Source organism: Diceros bicornis, chromosome 4, assembly GCF_020826845.1.
Source record: "Diceros bicornis minor isolate mBicDic1 chromosome 4, mDicBic1.mat.cur, whole genome shotgun sequence".
NCBI classification, from domain to species: domain Eukaryota; kingdom Metazoa; phylum Chordata; class Mammalia; order Perissodactyla; family Rhinocerotidae; genus Diceros; species Diceros bicornis.
In genome coordinates this window covers 64,509,786-64,525,452 of record NC_080743.1, presented here as the reverse complement: position 1 = coordinate 64,525,452, position 15,667 = coordinate 64,509,786, and the positions used below count along the sequence as shown (strand labels likewise).

Below are 15,667 nucleotides of genomic sequence, written 5' to 3'. Positions count from 1 at the left end.
TTGAAAGTTGGAAATGCTTTATAGGAGCTGCCCAGCGCCAGCCCTCTGGGATATGTAGATTGATGCTCTCTCCTTTCAAGGTCAAGCCAAGCACATCCAAAGGGACTGAGAACCATAATAGAAAATACTTACATATATATAGAGAGAAGAGACTCTGACCCCTCCACTTCTGTGGAAAGAAAACATCTGTGGCTTCTCTGCCCAGTTCACTGCTTGAACCTACTGTGTGAGTGGGGATCTCCCTTCCCACACATTGCCTTGTCTTCTGCTAAGACGGAGACCCAGAGTTCATTCAGTTGTTCCTTGAGTCTCCTCAGGACCCTGACCAGGACAAAGGGCTCAGGGGTTCCCTGACTGGGGGACCCACAAAAGGAGCTGGGGCTCCGCTGGCCTCCTGGGGAGCACCGGAGGCCACAGATGGACGTGTATGTTGGGGGGGCGCCGTCAGTAGTAGAAGACCTCCTCACGGTCACCAAGAGGATCTTTGTAGGTCCTGCTTCTCATAGTCGGCCGCTTGACTGGAACCTCACAGAGCTGTGGGCGTTTTACCTCAGCGTAGATGATAGAACTATCCTGTGAGAGAGTTGGGTCAGGATGAGGAAGTAGACGTAACACAGAGGATGAGAAAAGAGCTGGGGTTCCAACTCACCTCTTCCCTTGAGGTTGACTCAGCAGGCCTGGCTGTGGGAGAAAGAAGAGCGCATTCAGGTTAGGGTCTGTGCTCACTGTCATGTCTCCTTCCCCCCTCCTCCTTGCCAGCTGTCTTCCTCTAGAGAGCTCGGACCAGCCTGGGGAGGACTGTTCCCCCTTTGATGTCCCGGGACCCCTGACTCTCAATCTGAAAACAGGCAGCCCTAGGAATCAGGACACCTGGGTCTAGTCCCAGTTCAACCATACATGAGCTGTGTGACCTTAGGCCAGACACCGGGCCTCTGCATCTCAGCGTCCTCAGCCAATACAGAGGTGGTGGTGCTAAGAGTGACCACCTCACAAGGATAATGGTGAGAATGAAGAGCGCTGAACTTGTCAAAGGTACTTTAAAAATAACCACTACATTAGACACTTACCATGTACCAGCCAATCTTTTAGGTGTGAGGATTATATTTATTATATTAATCTCACATCAGTCCTGCAAAGTAGGGATAATTGATTCCTTCTCATAGTGGGATGAGAGAACTGAGGCTGCGCAAGGTTAAAAGCTCTCCACAGCCACTTCCATAAGAAGTGGGGCTGTGGGCAATAGTGAATCTCTGCCAACATGAGATATTTTCCCAATGATAAGAGATCCAGTGTCCCCTTCCCTATGCATCTTGGAACATAATGGCCCCTAATCACTTTGGGTTTCAGATCCTTTGCCCACCCATCATGGAAAGCCTGTTTAGAGCATGAGTTGGGAGCAGACTGCCTCCATCCCCACCCCACCCCAATCATGCCTTCACCTTTGCTGCCCTGATAGGATTAAAACGGTCACATTTCCTTATTTTGCCAATGAAAACCTATAGTCTGAGGGTTGGTTTCTCTTGTTCTTTCTTGTGTTTAAGTCCTCATTGTGACTCTCCTCAGGAAGGAACTGGTGCCCACGTGTGCTTTCCCATCTGCCTTGGCAATGCTTCGGGCAGTAAGCAGTCGGGTCCTGGGGGAACTGCCCCTGGGTCCAAGAGACTCCTAGGCTGACCATGGCCCCTAGTGCCTTTTATGGGAGGGAGCAGAAACCCTAGGCTGATCCAAACCCATTTTACAGACCAGCCATCAAAATCTCAGAGCAGGTGAGGCATACAAAAAAGCTCCCCACTTTTGAATAACTGTTACATACCAGACAATCTTTAAGATTTCTAGAACCTGTGTTCTATTCCTAGTAATTTATAATAGTCTTGCAAAGTAGGCATTATTTCCACTTTATAGATTAGGCTCAGAGAGGTTAAATAACTTGCCCAGTCACCACAGTGAGTACACAGGTTTTGAACTCAGTTCTGACTGACTCAGAAACCCACACTCTTCCCACGACACCACACTGACTCTCCCTCTGTTAGAGAGAGGACAGGCCTTTCCCTGGCCCTGCCACCCTGACTCTGGTAGCCTAGCTGGAGCTCATGGTCTTCCTAATTTCCTCCTATAGCTGGGACTGTCTTGTTTTAACTTAGACTCTGGGGCCAACACAAACTGCATCGTTCTGTTCTCTCTTTCCTTTGTCCCTCCACAGTGCTCAGAATAGGGCGAAAATCTCCCTAGTTAGAATGGTAACAGTGGTGGTGGAGATGATGTTAGGAATGGTGATTATAGTGGTCATAGCGGAGGTAGTGGTGGTGGTGGAAGTGAAGGAGGAGATGGTGGTGGTGATGGAGGTAGTGATGGGATAATGGTAATTATGGTAATGGTAAAATGGCCCTGGTGGTCTAGTGGTTAAGATTCAGTGCTCTCACCCCTGCAGCCTGGATTTGTTTCCTCGTCAGGGAACCACATCACCCATCTGTTGGTTGTCATATTGTGGCAGCTGAGTATTGCTGTGATGCTGAAAGCTATTTCAATGGTATTTCAAACACCAGCAGGGTCACCCATGGTGGACAGGTTTCAGCAAAACTTCTAGACTAAGACAGACTAGGAAGAAGGCCCTGGCCACCCACTTCAAAAAAAATTGGCCATGAAAACCCTATGAATAGCAGTGGAACATTGTCTGATATAGTGCTGGAAGGTGAGAGGGTGGCACCAAAAGACTGGACAGGGTTCTGCCCTGCTGCAAACAGGGTCAGTAGGAATTGGAATTGACTTAATGGCACTAACAAGAACAAAATGGTAATGGTGGTGGTAGTGGTAGTGATACCCTCACCCCAGGCCCCAAACTTCCCCTTTCCATTAGCAAAGATGTCAATTTTGGCCTCAAGATCACCCACCTTCACTCTTTGAGTTTGTACACACTGAAGCATAGATAACACCTTCGTCTTTCTCATTCTGGTAATGAACTGAAAGAAGGAATGAGGCTTAAATATGATGCACCTGCTCTCCCACCCCAAGACATAGGTGTCCTAAAGACATGTATGCAGGAAAGCCAATCAGGGGCTGTGTCATGGTTGAAAACTGGCAGTGGGAGACGGTCATTAATGTGGGCTATCCATCTTGGCAGGAGGTGCCTGGCCCCCATAGCAGATTCTAGCAGCTTCCTCAGCCCCAACATTGTTTAAATTAGAGGTTGCCAAACTTTTTCTGTAAAAAAGATAGTAAATATTTTACACTTTGCTGGCCATACAGTCTCTGTGGCAACTACTTGGCTCTGTAGTGTGAAAGTAGCCATGCACAGTACATAAACAACTTTCTTTACAAAAATACATGGTGGGCCGGGTTTGGCCCATGGACCAAAGTTTGTCCACCCTTGGTCTAAACCCTCCCTGCCCTCTCTCCTGGAGTCCAGGCTCCCTTCCTGTTTCCCTCTCCCACCACCAACTCCACAGCTCTTGCTCATCAAACTCTCCCCAGAAGCCATCCACTTCCTTCCCCATGTGACTCTGATTCCTGAGACCTGGGGCTCTCAAGGGCTTCCTTCTCCTTACTCCCCTCAAGAGGCCCTTCTCCGCCTTCATGGACAGACCAGGGTCCTGCTGGAAGTCCTTACCTTCGGCATACAGTGGGTGTTGCTCTCCACCTGGAGCTGGGGGCAGATTCTGGGATGGAAGGGGCCCTAGGAGATACGAAGGCACAATTCACTGAGATCCCTCAGAGAGAAGGGTGGACAGAGGGACAGAGAGGCTGAGAGAAAGAATGCCAGTGGATGGTGCTGGAGGTCTGAGGCCAGTTTGTTTATGATGGTTAATTCATAGGTTTGGACACGGTTAATTTTTATGGGATGTTTCCTTTGAAAAATACCCTAGAAGGTAGGATGCCTCTATGGGAATCACAAACTGGGAGGAAGAAGAGTCAGAAAGGATGGGTCATACCTGTGCATGGAAAGGGCCCAGAGCCACCAGTCAGGCTGCTTTTCAGAAGGAGGAAAAGCCAATAACTTTGACTACACACTATGTGCCAAACACTGGGCTGGGGATGCAGTGTCTACTTCATAGCAAAGCTTCTAACCCAGTGACCAGCACATAGCTGGACGTCAAAAAAGCCTCCCTTCCTAATTCTTCAGTGTTGCAAAGGTTGATACTATTATCTCCATTTTATAGATGAGATGACTGAAGCTGGGAGAGGAGACTTCTCCACAGTCACACAGTAAGTGGTGGCGACAGAATCTTAATCCAGGTTTGTATGTTTTTCCTCCACTAGCATGCTGCCTCTGTGATAGCAGGTACTTCCAGAACTTTAAAAATTAGCTCCTGGGATAGGAATTGGGTCACATGTGGATTTTAGAACACCTGGTTTGTGTCCAGTGCCCAAGAAATATTCATTAGCTCAAGAAAGCATCAGAATCACTGGGTAGGATCTGTGGAAATGACTCCTCCTGTAAAACCCAGAGTGCATTTATGGAGACTCAGAGAGGCCCCTGATTATTAAACATGCCCTATTGCTCATTTATCAGGGCTGTGTTTCTGAGTCTCCATTCAAGGAAGAGCTCCGTGAATTCAGGGGACCTCTGTTTTATGGGAAGTGTGACAACAGGTGGTAAAATGAACACTTTTAAACAAACAAACCAAAACTTGCACACCTAGGTAAGTGCTCTTTTGAGGTGGACCTCTTGCATGACCATATCCTAGTTCTAGTGACACCATCATTGGTCAAAATGTTTTGACAATGACCTTCAGAGGTACAGATAGTCTACTGAATATCTTTGGTGGTGGCATATTTTTGTTGTGGAGGACTGGATATGCTATTTGGAAATGGCTAAGGGTCTTCCAGAGCTGGGTATGGAGAATGAAGCTGTTGATCTGACTGTTTTTCTTGGGTAACTATAGAATTGGGCTGGAAGGTGGTTTTCTGAGCTATATTCTAAAGAAGGTTTTGTGTTCCCGAGATTCTGAGATAAGAGGACTGCCACCAGGGGTCTTATTTTCATGAAAGACAAGTTCCTTAATAAGAAGGAGCCCAGGTGCTCCAAGTTGGCAGTAGGGGTGGGGTGGGGGAGTGGGGATGGCTGGGGAGGCAGAATCTCTACATAAAATGGATGCTTTTTTACTCCTCGTGAAAGGCATCTTCCTCTTAAGGATCTTTCACTAGTGACTGCTCCTCCATCGTCTTGTCTGGGCCTGGGAGGGAGATGGCTGTGCCGTGTTGCTTTGCCTTTAATGATCTGACCCAGAGGTGAGTGGACAAAAACACCTGTGTTACTGAGGCCAGACTGGGTCATTGGAAGGAGGCTTTATTATAGATGCAGGGATGGCAAAACTCGCAGATCTTCAGTTCATGGTCCAGCTGCCTCTCCATCTAGCTCTGGACCTGCCTCCGTCTTGCTCCTACCACACGGGTATACCCTAAAGCAAGTCTAGCCTGCATGGAATCTAGAGTCAAGACTAGAGGGAAGAGGGAATGGGAGGTTGGATGGACAAAGACTGCTAATTTAGAAAGGGGAGAAGAAGTTGGAGTCTGGCCCACGCCCTAACTTGGGTGCCTGGTGAGGCAGGAGACTGGGTCTAGGGCTGGGGAGAAACCCTTTAAGGTATCCTGGCTAACAGTCAGGGAGGAAAACTTGGATTGCACGACTGTGTGGTCTTCCTCAAAGACTAGCCTGGCCCAGCTCTGGGAAAACTCATCACAAATTCCTCAAAAGCGGGAGCTGCAAACTTGAATAAGTAAATCTGGCTCTGGAGGACTAGGGGAGCAATTACTTTTGCCCTTGGCAAGTAGAAATAAGGATGTTGCCCTGGGAAGGAGAAAGTGGGGTTGTTTTAGCCTCTATAGCTGGATTTGAAGGCCTAGGAATGAACTGGCACCAAATAGCTTTGGCACATTTCCCTTAAATGTGGCCTGAAGCGAACAGGGTTAGAGTTGGAACAAATGTGTAGCCACCCAAGGTGATTTCTTTGAAAGCCAACATTCATGTGTAATTATCATGACCAAGACAGGAAGAAGAAGAGAGTCTGGAATATCAAAATCAATAGATTACCTAGAAATGCCATTTTTCTGATTGTTTTCCCTCTGCAACTCAATTTTAACCAAACTTTTTATTTTCAATGACTTTGACTGCAGGAATTAGAGAATGGACAACAGGAGAAAGGGCCACCTGGGGGACCTGCTGGGTGATCTGCTGAGACTAGACTGAGAAGGTGCCGAGCACCCACCCAGTGCCAGTCTAACACATTAGGTATTAGATAGACGTTATCACATTAACTTAAACCCTTACGACAACTCTGAGAGTGGATCTTAGTGAATCTTAGAGTGAACTGGCCCAAGGTCACAGAATTAGTCAATAGCAGTGTTGGGACCAGACCCCTGCTCAGTCCTCTCCACCATGTTTCCTTTCTGATGAGTTAACATCCACTGAACACTCACGGATGGCACAGCCCTGTCCAAGATGAGTGTGTGTGTGTGTGCGAGCAGGCACACACGCTCTGGAGTTCTCATCTCTTCCTTCTCCACTACTAAGCAGACCAGAGCTCTGCTGAGTTTAATGAGAGACCAAGTTGGAGGCTTTGGGTTTTCTCAGTCATATTCACAGCCACAGACTGTCTTTCAAAAGTAGCACACTGATCTACATCACATTTGGCTTGTAAGAATTCCTATTTATGCCTCTATTCATGCCTGAGTGTGTAGTAGTGTGTTTGTGTGCATCTCTGGGTGACTGTGCGTGTGTGAGACAGTGTGTCCGTGTGTGTGTGTGTTTTGGAAGCTGTAAGTGACCCTCCATGAGCCCCTTTGTGTGACATGTGAGGAGAAGTCCCTCCTCCCACCCAATACCCAGAAGAAGAAAGCAGCTGGTCCTGTCAGACTCTGGCTTTCCAAAGGCTGGGCAGTGCCTCGCATAGATTTTCAGTAACCAAGAAAGCCAGAAAGAGATACTGACCGGTTTTTCTCCAGGGTCTGAAATAACCCAGAAGCGCAGCGGCAATGACCATCACACCAAGCAGGCTTGCAGGTAGCAGAGGAACCAGCCAGTTGCTGATGGGGGTGGACAAGACCAGAGGACCTCGGGGGTGAGTAGGGGTGACCGTGAGCACTGAGGAAGAAATTCAGAAATGCACCCCAGATGGGCAAGAATAGGCAGAATGGCTGGCATTAGGGGGAACAGTAGGGCCTGGAGGAGCCTTGTAGATGGGAATGAAGGATGGCTCAGAGGATGCCAGCGTGGATGGGCAATACCATGGATGACCATATAGTCCCTCCCCCCACTGTGCGCCTCACTCTCCTTGGACTTCATTGTTTCCCCACCAGGTTCAGTGGACAGAGTCCATGCTCAGTCTTGCAGTGCCTGCTACCGGCCCAGCATTGTGTTAGGCGAGGTGGGAGGTACACAAAGGAGTGAGATCAGCCCCCTGACAGTTTGCTGGGGCTCAGAACCCGGTTGGGGGACAAGACGTACCATCCAGGGAGAGTGTCTTGGGCGCACTTGACTCTTTGGAGACACTGTTCTCAGCCTCGCAGGAGTAGTTCCCAGCATCCTGCTCTGATGTCACCGGGAAGAGGAGGGAGGTGGCTCCACCGTGGGGGGCTGAGTGGTTCCCCAGGATCTTCCCGTTGAGGTAGAACGAGTACAGGATCGGAGGGGAACCCCTCTGGGCCTCACAGAGAAGCTCTACCATGTCTCCCACAGTGAGGCGCGTGGGCCCAGGGCTCAGGGTGAGCAGAGGTGGGGACACAGGAACTGAGGCAGCACACGAGATGGGAGGGTCAGCTGGACCACCCAGGCTCTCAGCTCCTGCTCCCCTAGGGACCCCTCCCCACACTCCTAGGGGCCCACTGCCTGATGCCCAGACCTCTGGGGAGGGTGTCCCCTCCCTCCCTCACTTACCCCACACCCTGATCTCCAGCTGGGGGCTCTGTTTCTGGACCTGGCCACCTTCAGGGGCCACCTCGCACCCGTAAAGCCCAGAGTCTCCCTCCTGGGCTTCTGGGATGCAGAGTTCTGGGTGGAGGCCCCTGTCCTGCAAGACGTGCCGCTCCTTGTGGAAGGAGAAGAAGAGCTGCAAGGACGACCTCTGGGGATGCAGCTTCGTCTGACATCTCAGGGTCACCGGGCTCCCCTCATGCGGCTCAGGAGAGGGAATGGCACTCAGCACAGGAGGCAGGAAGAGCTCTGGGGAGAGGCAGGCCCAGGACTCAGGAGGAGAATCCTGGACAGTGAGGCCCAGGAGGCTGAGGTCAGAGCTTCAGCACATCCCAGGCCACAGCACCGGGCCCCATGGGAAACACTGTCATTGTCTCTCGGGACCTGGCCTCTCAGCCTACCCACTAGCTCTGAAACGACTCCACACACCCAAGCCCCCCTGGAATCCCGGAAAGCCAGAGCCAGAGGGGCCTTAGAGACCATTTGTCCCCAGAGGGGAAGGGTGTGGCCCAGGGTCTCAAGGGGGGGTGAGTGGCAGGGCTGGTTCAGGGCTCTTCCCAACTCCTCCCCAGGACATCCCACCTCCTTCCCCTGGCTCCAGACGTGCCCCATGGTGGGTGGGCAGGGCATTCAGACAGCATCATGGACATCCAGGGCACTGTGGACTGGCCCAGCATCAGGGGCAGCCAGAAGGGGGGTGCTGCCCAGAGAGCTACCGACCTTTAGAGACCAGATCCATGAGCAGCACCCTACTCCCCCCAACCCCCTAAGCTGGACTCACCTTGGACTTGAACCAGGGTGGTCCCTGAGCCTTCTCTGGTCATGAATAGATTATACTTCACATGCCCAGTGCACGTGTACTGGCCACTGTCCTTCACTGTTGCTGTCCCCAATAGCAGAGAGTTGTTGTCCACAGAGAATTGGAGGAATTTCCCGTCTTTGAAGAACTTCACCTGGGACAGGGCTGTGTTCCTCATTCCCTGGCATTGCAGAGTCAGGATGTCTCCTTCAAACACGGGGTTTGGCCAGGCTTGGAGGTTCAGCCGGACTGTGAGATATAGAAACAGGGTCTCCTTGGAGTTACAGGTCCCATCAGCCCATTTTCTCCCTCTGTCCCCCAGCCTAGGTCCTCCTACTGGGGATGGAGGCTCTGGATGGCACCTGCGCAGCTGTCACTGCACCCCAGTCCTTCATGCCAGACCAGGGCCAGGGCCTCTGCTTTCCTTTCCCCTCCTTCTTCTCTCCTTCCTCTTCTCTCTATTTGTCTCCCTTCCGCTCCCCTCATCTCCTCTTCCTGTGCCTCCTCTCTGGCCTTCTTCCCTCCCACCCTCTTTGGCTCCTTTTACATTGCACTTTCCTCTGCCACCTTGCCAAGCTTGGGTCAAGTTGGGTTCCTTCCATCCGTTGTTCTACTGTACTCCTCCTGAGCCAATCCTCACTCCCACAGATTGGCTTCTTATCCCCTGACTACCTGAGAGCAGCTCCTTGTGCAGCCTCCGCCACTGACGGGAGCTGCAGCCCTGCCCAGCAGAGAGGAGCTGGAGGGGGCGGTTGTCGAAAGTGCCACCGCCTGGGCTCCCTCCTGCTTTCCTTGTCAGGCTTCCCCAGGCCCAGCCTCCACTTCCAACCCCGGCAATGGGGTGGAAATGAGTTTTTCGCCACATTTCCACCATGGTCATGGGGAGGGATCTGTTGACTCTGTCTTCATTACTAAAATGCATTCTATGCCCTGAGGTGGACAAGAGAAGAGCTCCTGGGGACCCAGCATCATCTTCAGGGTGGCTCCAGGATGGGCCTGTCCCCAGGCCATACTTCTCTGACAAGCCAGACACTACCAGTCCCAGGCAGCCTCAGGACCCAGGACTGATCACCTGAGAGCAATGATGAGGATCAGATAGGGAGCTCTGAGGGGAGCCCTACCATATTCTGCCTTTGCCTGGATCTCCCTGGATCCCGAGGACCCGCCCCCCGGAAGTAACCATGCTAATGGAAGTAATGATGCTCACTGCCTAACTGAATGATGAGCTTTGCTTCCCTGGCTGCTCCTTCTAGCAGCACTAAGTGTTGGGTTGAATTCTCCCTCCCTGGCATCACAGACCATGTCCTTGGAGATGTTCATAGGTCAGAGTTTTTTCCTACTTGACAGAAAGCTCCATGGAGGTCAGTGAGACAGTGGGCTAGACACCAAGGGTAGCTGAGGAACAAAGAAGACTGATCTACAGACAACGGTGCCTGCTTCTCTGACCATAAAAAGTCCAGCACCTTGAGGAGTGGAGAATACAGGGGTTCCAGAGCCACACTGGGAGGAGGAGATGGAAGCCAGTGCTATCTGTAAGGAAACAGGATGGAGGCCCAGAGCCATTCTGCTGGGACTTCTGTCATCCTAGAATTACCCTCAGCCTGAGACCAGTGGAGTCCTGGGCTTCTCCTCTTCCTGGGCATTAGCCAAGACTCTCAAGGAAGGGACCTAGTCTGGTGCTGCTCTGAAGATGTTTCTGGGGGACCCAATGGCCTTGCCTTGTTCTCGTGCATTAAATTTTGATTCAGAGACACACTTGGAGATGGAAGAGACATAGAGAAGACTTACCCATTTTCCCAACACAGGGAACTGCAAGAGAACAAAGTGAGAGCATGAGGTTAAGTAGCAGAAAAAACTTTATGACAAGGAGGCCTGTCACCTCAGGAATGGGTGCTAACATCCATTCAATCAACCAACCACCCAGTCCCCTAAATCATCCAACCACCCAAACACTCAGCCACTCAACCACCTAGCCACCCAGCCACCCAGCCACCCAGCGACCCAACCATCCAGCCACTCGGCCACCCAGCCACCCAGCCACCCAACCATCCAGCCACTCAAACACCTAGCCACCCGGCCATCCAGCCACCCAGCCACCCAACCATCCAGCCACTCAACCACCTAGCCACCCAGCCACCCAGCTACTCAGCCACCCAGCCACCTAATCACCTAGCCACCCAATTACCCATCCACTGAACTTTTATGGTGGACCTACTGCCTGGAATCCTCTGCTTTATCTCAGTTCAAATGTCGCCTCCTTAGACAGGTCTTCCTGGGGCCCCCAATCAAAAGTATTCTCCTCAATCACTATCACAACGCCCCACTGTATTATCATCAGAGCACTTATCACTATTAGAAATTATCTTGTTCACTAAATTGCCTACTTGTTATCACCTGTCTCCCACTGTCTAGAATGTAAGGTCCATTAGAGCAGGGACTCTGCCTGTCTTGTTCACGGCCATATTATCTATGCCTAGGACTTGTGCCTGGAACACAGTCTGTGTTCAATAAGCATCTGTTGAATAAATGTATGAATACTTTCCTTTGTGCCCAGGCATGTGGGGCAGGGAACAAAAACTAAAAGACATAGGACTAGACTCTTGCACTAATGTGCCCGAAGGTCCCATCTGCACTTATAGAAGAACTCAGATAGCAGAAGCAGGACCTGACTCCTGTGGTCCAATGCCCACACTCTGGGAAATAGAGGATGGAGGTGATCCGATGCAGGAGGTGAGATTTCCCTGGAGGGGTAATCATTAAAGGATGTGGGACATGGGCAGGCAGCCCGGATTGATGAGAGAACTACAAACCAGCCAGTGCATCACACACTTGCTTGCACCTTGTATACACTGCACACACGCCTTTCAATGAATGAATGTTCGAGGAGATTAGGTGGCCTGGGAGGAGAGGCCAAGCCACAAAATGATGACAGATGAGGTTAGACAGCTATGAATAGCCCAAGAGATGGAGGACCCTAAATTGAGGGGCACTGTTGGACATGAAGCAGTATCCTGGGCTTTGGGGCAAGGATGAAACAATAATGGTGTGGGGCTGCGAGCAGTCAGTCCAGCCCATCCTTAGGCATTTCCTTGTGTCCTTCAATGCTGACCTGCCCTAGGTGCTGTGCAGAACACTGAAAAATGCAAGAATGGCCTTGGGAGGGGTGGGTGAAGACTCTCAGCAGATGTTTGAGATGTGGGTGGTTGGCATCTTCATTCATATGCTGTCATCCTTGCTGTCCGCGCTACCTGGGACATGATGGAGGCTTTTCAGCTTCACTCTCTACTCAGCTCAGGGTTAGCTCAGCCACATGTTTTCAAAGTGTGCAGAATTATGAGTGTCTTTCTCACCATCCCTCCATCCCTCCATCTCTCTCTCCCCACATCTAAACACATCTTTTCCTATGAGCTTGGTGTAGTGGAAAGCATGCAGGATTTGGGACCGGATGACCTGTACTGACACATGAATACAAGTCTTTCTGTGTGACCTTGGACAAACTGTTTAAATTCCAAGAGCCTCCAATTCATGGTTCTGTCTGTATAATGGGGACGATAATAGTCACTTTTTCCTTACAGAGTAGTTGGGTAGATTATATTGACCCCCTCCCTGGGAAAGTGGTTATTACATTAACTGAGAGCAGAAAGAAGCCTGACCTCAGAGTGACTAAACCTTACTGTGTAGCGATGCCTCCCTTTTGTTCCCTTCCTCACCGGAAAACAATCTTGCAGCCACAAAGTGACAAACAAACAGGGTTGAGGGTTCTGAAGCCTATAATAAGAGAGAAGGCATCCAGAGAACACAGAGACACTTCAAATGAGCTCATGTCCCCAAATCCCGAAGACTTGCTATCCAAGGCACCACAAGACCTTGGAGTTGGATTGCAGACCCACTGTCTATAATCAAGAGAGCAGTGAACTGGGGACATGCAGAGTGGGCGATACCTGCTTACAGCAGTTCCTATAAAGAGGACCTGGGGGCCTCAGTTAGCTGTAGGCTAAAGATGAGGTGACAGTGTGACGAGATAGCCAAGAGCTATTGTCAAATTAAGTTGCACAAGCAGAGTCTCCGAGAATGGAGGCAGCAGCCTCACTGAACTCTGCACTAGTCAGGCCACTACGAGAGGGAGGAGAAGGTCCAGCTCCTGGCCCACTGACAAAGTGCATCAACAGCAAGCACCCCAGGACAATGAACAGGGTCTAGAAACCATTTCCTATTAGAGGGGTTGGGAGATGATATTTATCTGAGAAAGACGAGACAGAGTAGGGATACAGTGGTCTTCAAATACTTGATGGGTTAAGCCTAAAAGAGGGGAGAGAGTTATTCTGAGTTACTTCATAGGGCAGAAGTAGGGCTAATTCATGGAAATTAGAGATATCAGGGAGGCAACTTTTAGCTCCACATGAAGAACTATCTCACAACTGAGCTCTACCACATTGGAACATGCTGCTTGGCCAAGCTGTGGCAACCACGTGGCTGGGAGGGTTATGTGCAAGCCCCATGACACCTGTCATAGATGCTGTGTGTGTTTATGGGGATGGGTTCCAGTACTTGGAGTGAAGCTGGCTAATGCACGGCTCAGAAGAAAATTAAGGTTCATCTCCCAAACATTAAATACATCTTTTGTGGACAGCCATGCACCAGCATGTTCAACATCAGGGCCTCTAGCCTCTTGAATCCCTGATAGCCAATATTAGTAATAGGCACCATTTCTTGTGGGACCAAGCCCTGCCAGGCACTTTAAATGAATTTTATTTTCCAGTTTTACCTGATTAGAATCTAACTACATGCAGAGGTAGTGAGGTTGAAGGGAGAAAGCATGGGGTTTGACATCAAATGGACTTGGGTTTGCATCTCTGTTTTGTTCTTGTTAGCAGGGTAACTCTAGGCAAGTTTCTTAAACTCGTTGAAACTCATTTTCCTCAACTGTTTAATAGGGATAAAAAAAATGCCTGCCCTATAAGGCTCTGAAGGTTAGACGAGATCATGTCCGCACGACAAAGTAGGCACTTGGTGTTTTTCTCTCGGTCTTGCTGTCCACATCCGAGAGGAAATAGCAGCTCTGCACTTACAGTAACTCTGTTCCTACACATCTAGGGGTCCACATCTTAGGCTGTTTTTCTGGGGTTCTGAGCACCAAGTGTGATCCAGTCATGCCTGGGTTCTCCATTACACTGTCCACTAGTCAGCCAGTCTCTCTCTGACTGACTCCCCCTCTTCTCTTCCATTGCTCTCTCCCATCCAGATCCTGATTTCCAAGCTGGGAAGCTCTTGGACTTTATCTACTCAAATCTCAGGGCTGTTCTTTTTACATGGTAGTGATTTTCCCTTGGGAATCTTTCATTTGGAGTATATCCAGGCACTAGGCCATCCTGTCCCTGCCCTTAGTATGAGCATTAGACCTTCGCACTTGTCCAAATGGCCATTCATAGAACACGCAGGCTAACCCAGGGTACCACAGTGATGTTGGGGAAGGAAGAGTACTGAGTGGAACAGGTATTTTCCTCACAGGGGTCAAATTCCCACAAACTCTGTCCAGGAACAGATTGTATTTAGGAATGGTTTTGCTTTTCTGGTTCAATGAAAACAAACAAACAAACTACTGGGACCAAGTTTAACACAAACAGTAAGTCAACTCAGAAACTGTAAAGTGAAGCAAAATATATGACCAGACATGTTCCTTTTAAGTGTAGCAGGGTGACAATGGCTGAGACTGAGCTGAGTCTGGGGGAGCCCAGGGAACCGCACCCCTCCCCCCCAACCCTCTACTCATAGACCAGCCCCTTCAGTCACTGGCCTAAGTGACTGGCCCCGGAGGAGGTGGATCAAGGAGAGAGATATGGACCAGGGAGAAAGGATTTGATCCTTCTAAACAGCCCCAAGGACCAGTCAGACTAGAAACAGACCCTCTCATCCCCAACAGAGAGAGGATGCAGGCAGAAGAGGGACAGTCAATTGAAAAGGGCTTTAGACACTCAGAGCAAAGCCTCTTGACCAGTTGAGAAGCCTGGTAATTGTGGACTGGTTCTAAGAAAATGCTGAGACTTCATAAAAATATTTCTCCTTGTACAAGCCCAGCCCGCATCTGCTTTTCCTGGTTTCCCTGATCTCTCCCCACCCCCAGCAGCCTCCTTTCCTTCTATAACTTTATTTTTCTTTCACGACAGCCCTGGTGACTGTTTTAACCTGATTTCACACATTAAACATGTCGTTGGGCCTCAGAATGTGATTTTCTGCCTCTCTAATTTAGCTCTGATGCATCGAAGGGCTGCCCTTCCAGCGACCAAGGCAAATGGGATAGGAAACATCAGGGAACATCCTGCCCCCCATCTCTCTCAAGCATGCCCATGGGCACGCACCTGTCTCAAGCTCCAGCCATAAACCCATGTGAACTGGGAAAGGTGAAATCACGAACTTCGTGTCTCGGGAACGACTTACAGTCTTTGGTGCCCGGGAGAGGATGCTCATGCTCAGTGACTTACCGAAGAACAGCACAACCGTCCAGAGCAGCATGGGGCCTGGCCTGGCGTGGAGGAGGGAACAGGTCAGACTGAAGGCAGAGGTGCAGCTAGCGGTAGAGCATCTATGCCGCAGGCCCAGGGGTGGGTGGGTAAGTCCTCTGACGAAAATGCTGCTACTGTTTGATAGTCTGAATAGAGGAAGTGGGGAAGAAACTTAAAAAGCTCAAATTGGCATTTCCTCTTTGGTAGAAGGAGTATTAAACGAATAAATTTTCTTGACCATGAAGCAATAAGGAGTCAGTAAGAAAGCCACCAGTAAGCACTTTTGAACTTTCTCTCTGTGGCTTCAAAACGCTCATGCTAGGGAACCAGGATGGGATATGGCTATGGAAAGATCCAGAAACCACCAGAATTTGCTTGGTCTCAGCATCATTTACCTTGGAATGTTTCCAGAACATTGCTGGAAATACAAAGATCATCCATCGCCCATCTTGAGTGACCTCC

General features: G+C 50.0%; 1 protein-coding gene across 1 annotated transcript; it reads right to left on the bottom strand.

The window, feature by feature from the left end:
* Positions 1-444: 444 nt before the first annotated feature.
* FCRL6 (Fc receptor like 6) lies at positions 445-15,215 on the bottom strand. Its single transcript, XM_058537857.1, has 10 exons — positions 15,185-15,215; positions 10,494-10,514; positions 8,688-8,954; positions 7,871-8,155; positions 7,442-7,723; positions 6,926-7,048; positions 3,605-3,670; positions 2,889-2,957; positions 650-681; positions 445-573 (listed from the first exon to the last, which is right to left on the bottom strand). The coding sequence occupies exons 1-10, from the start codon at positions 15,213-15,215 to the stop codon at positions 445-447; spliced, it is 1,305 nt and encodes a 434-aa protein (XP_058393840.1).
* Positions 15,216-15,667: the final 452 nt, after the last annotated feature.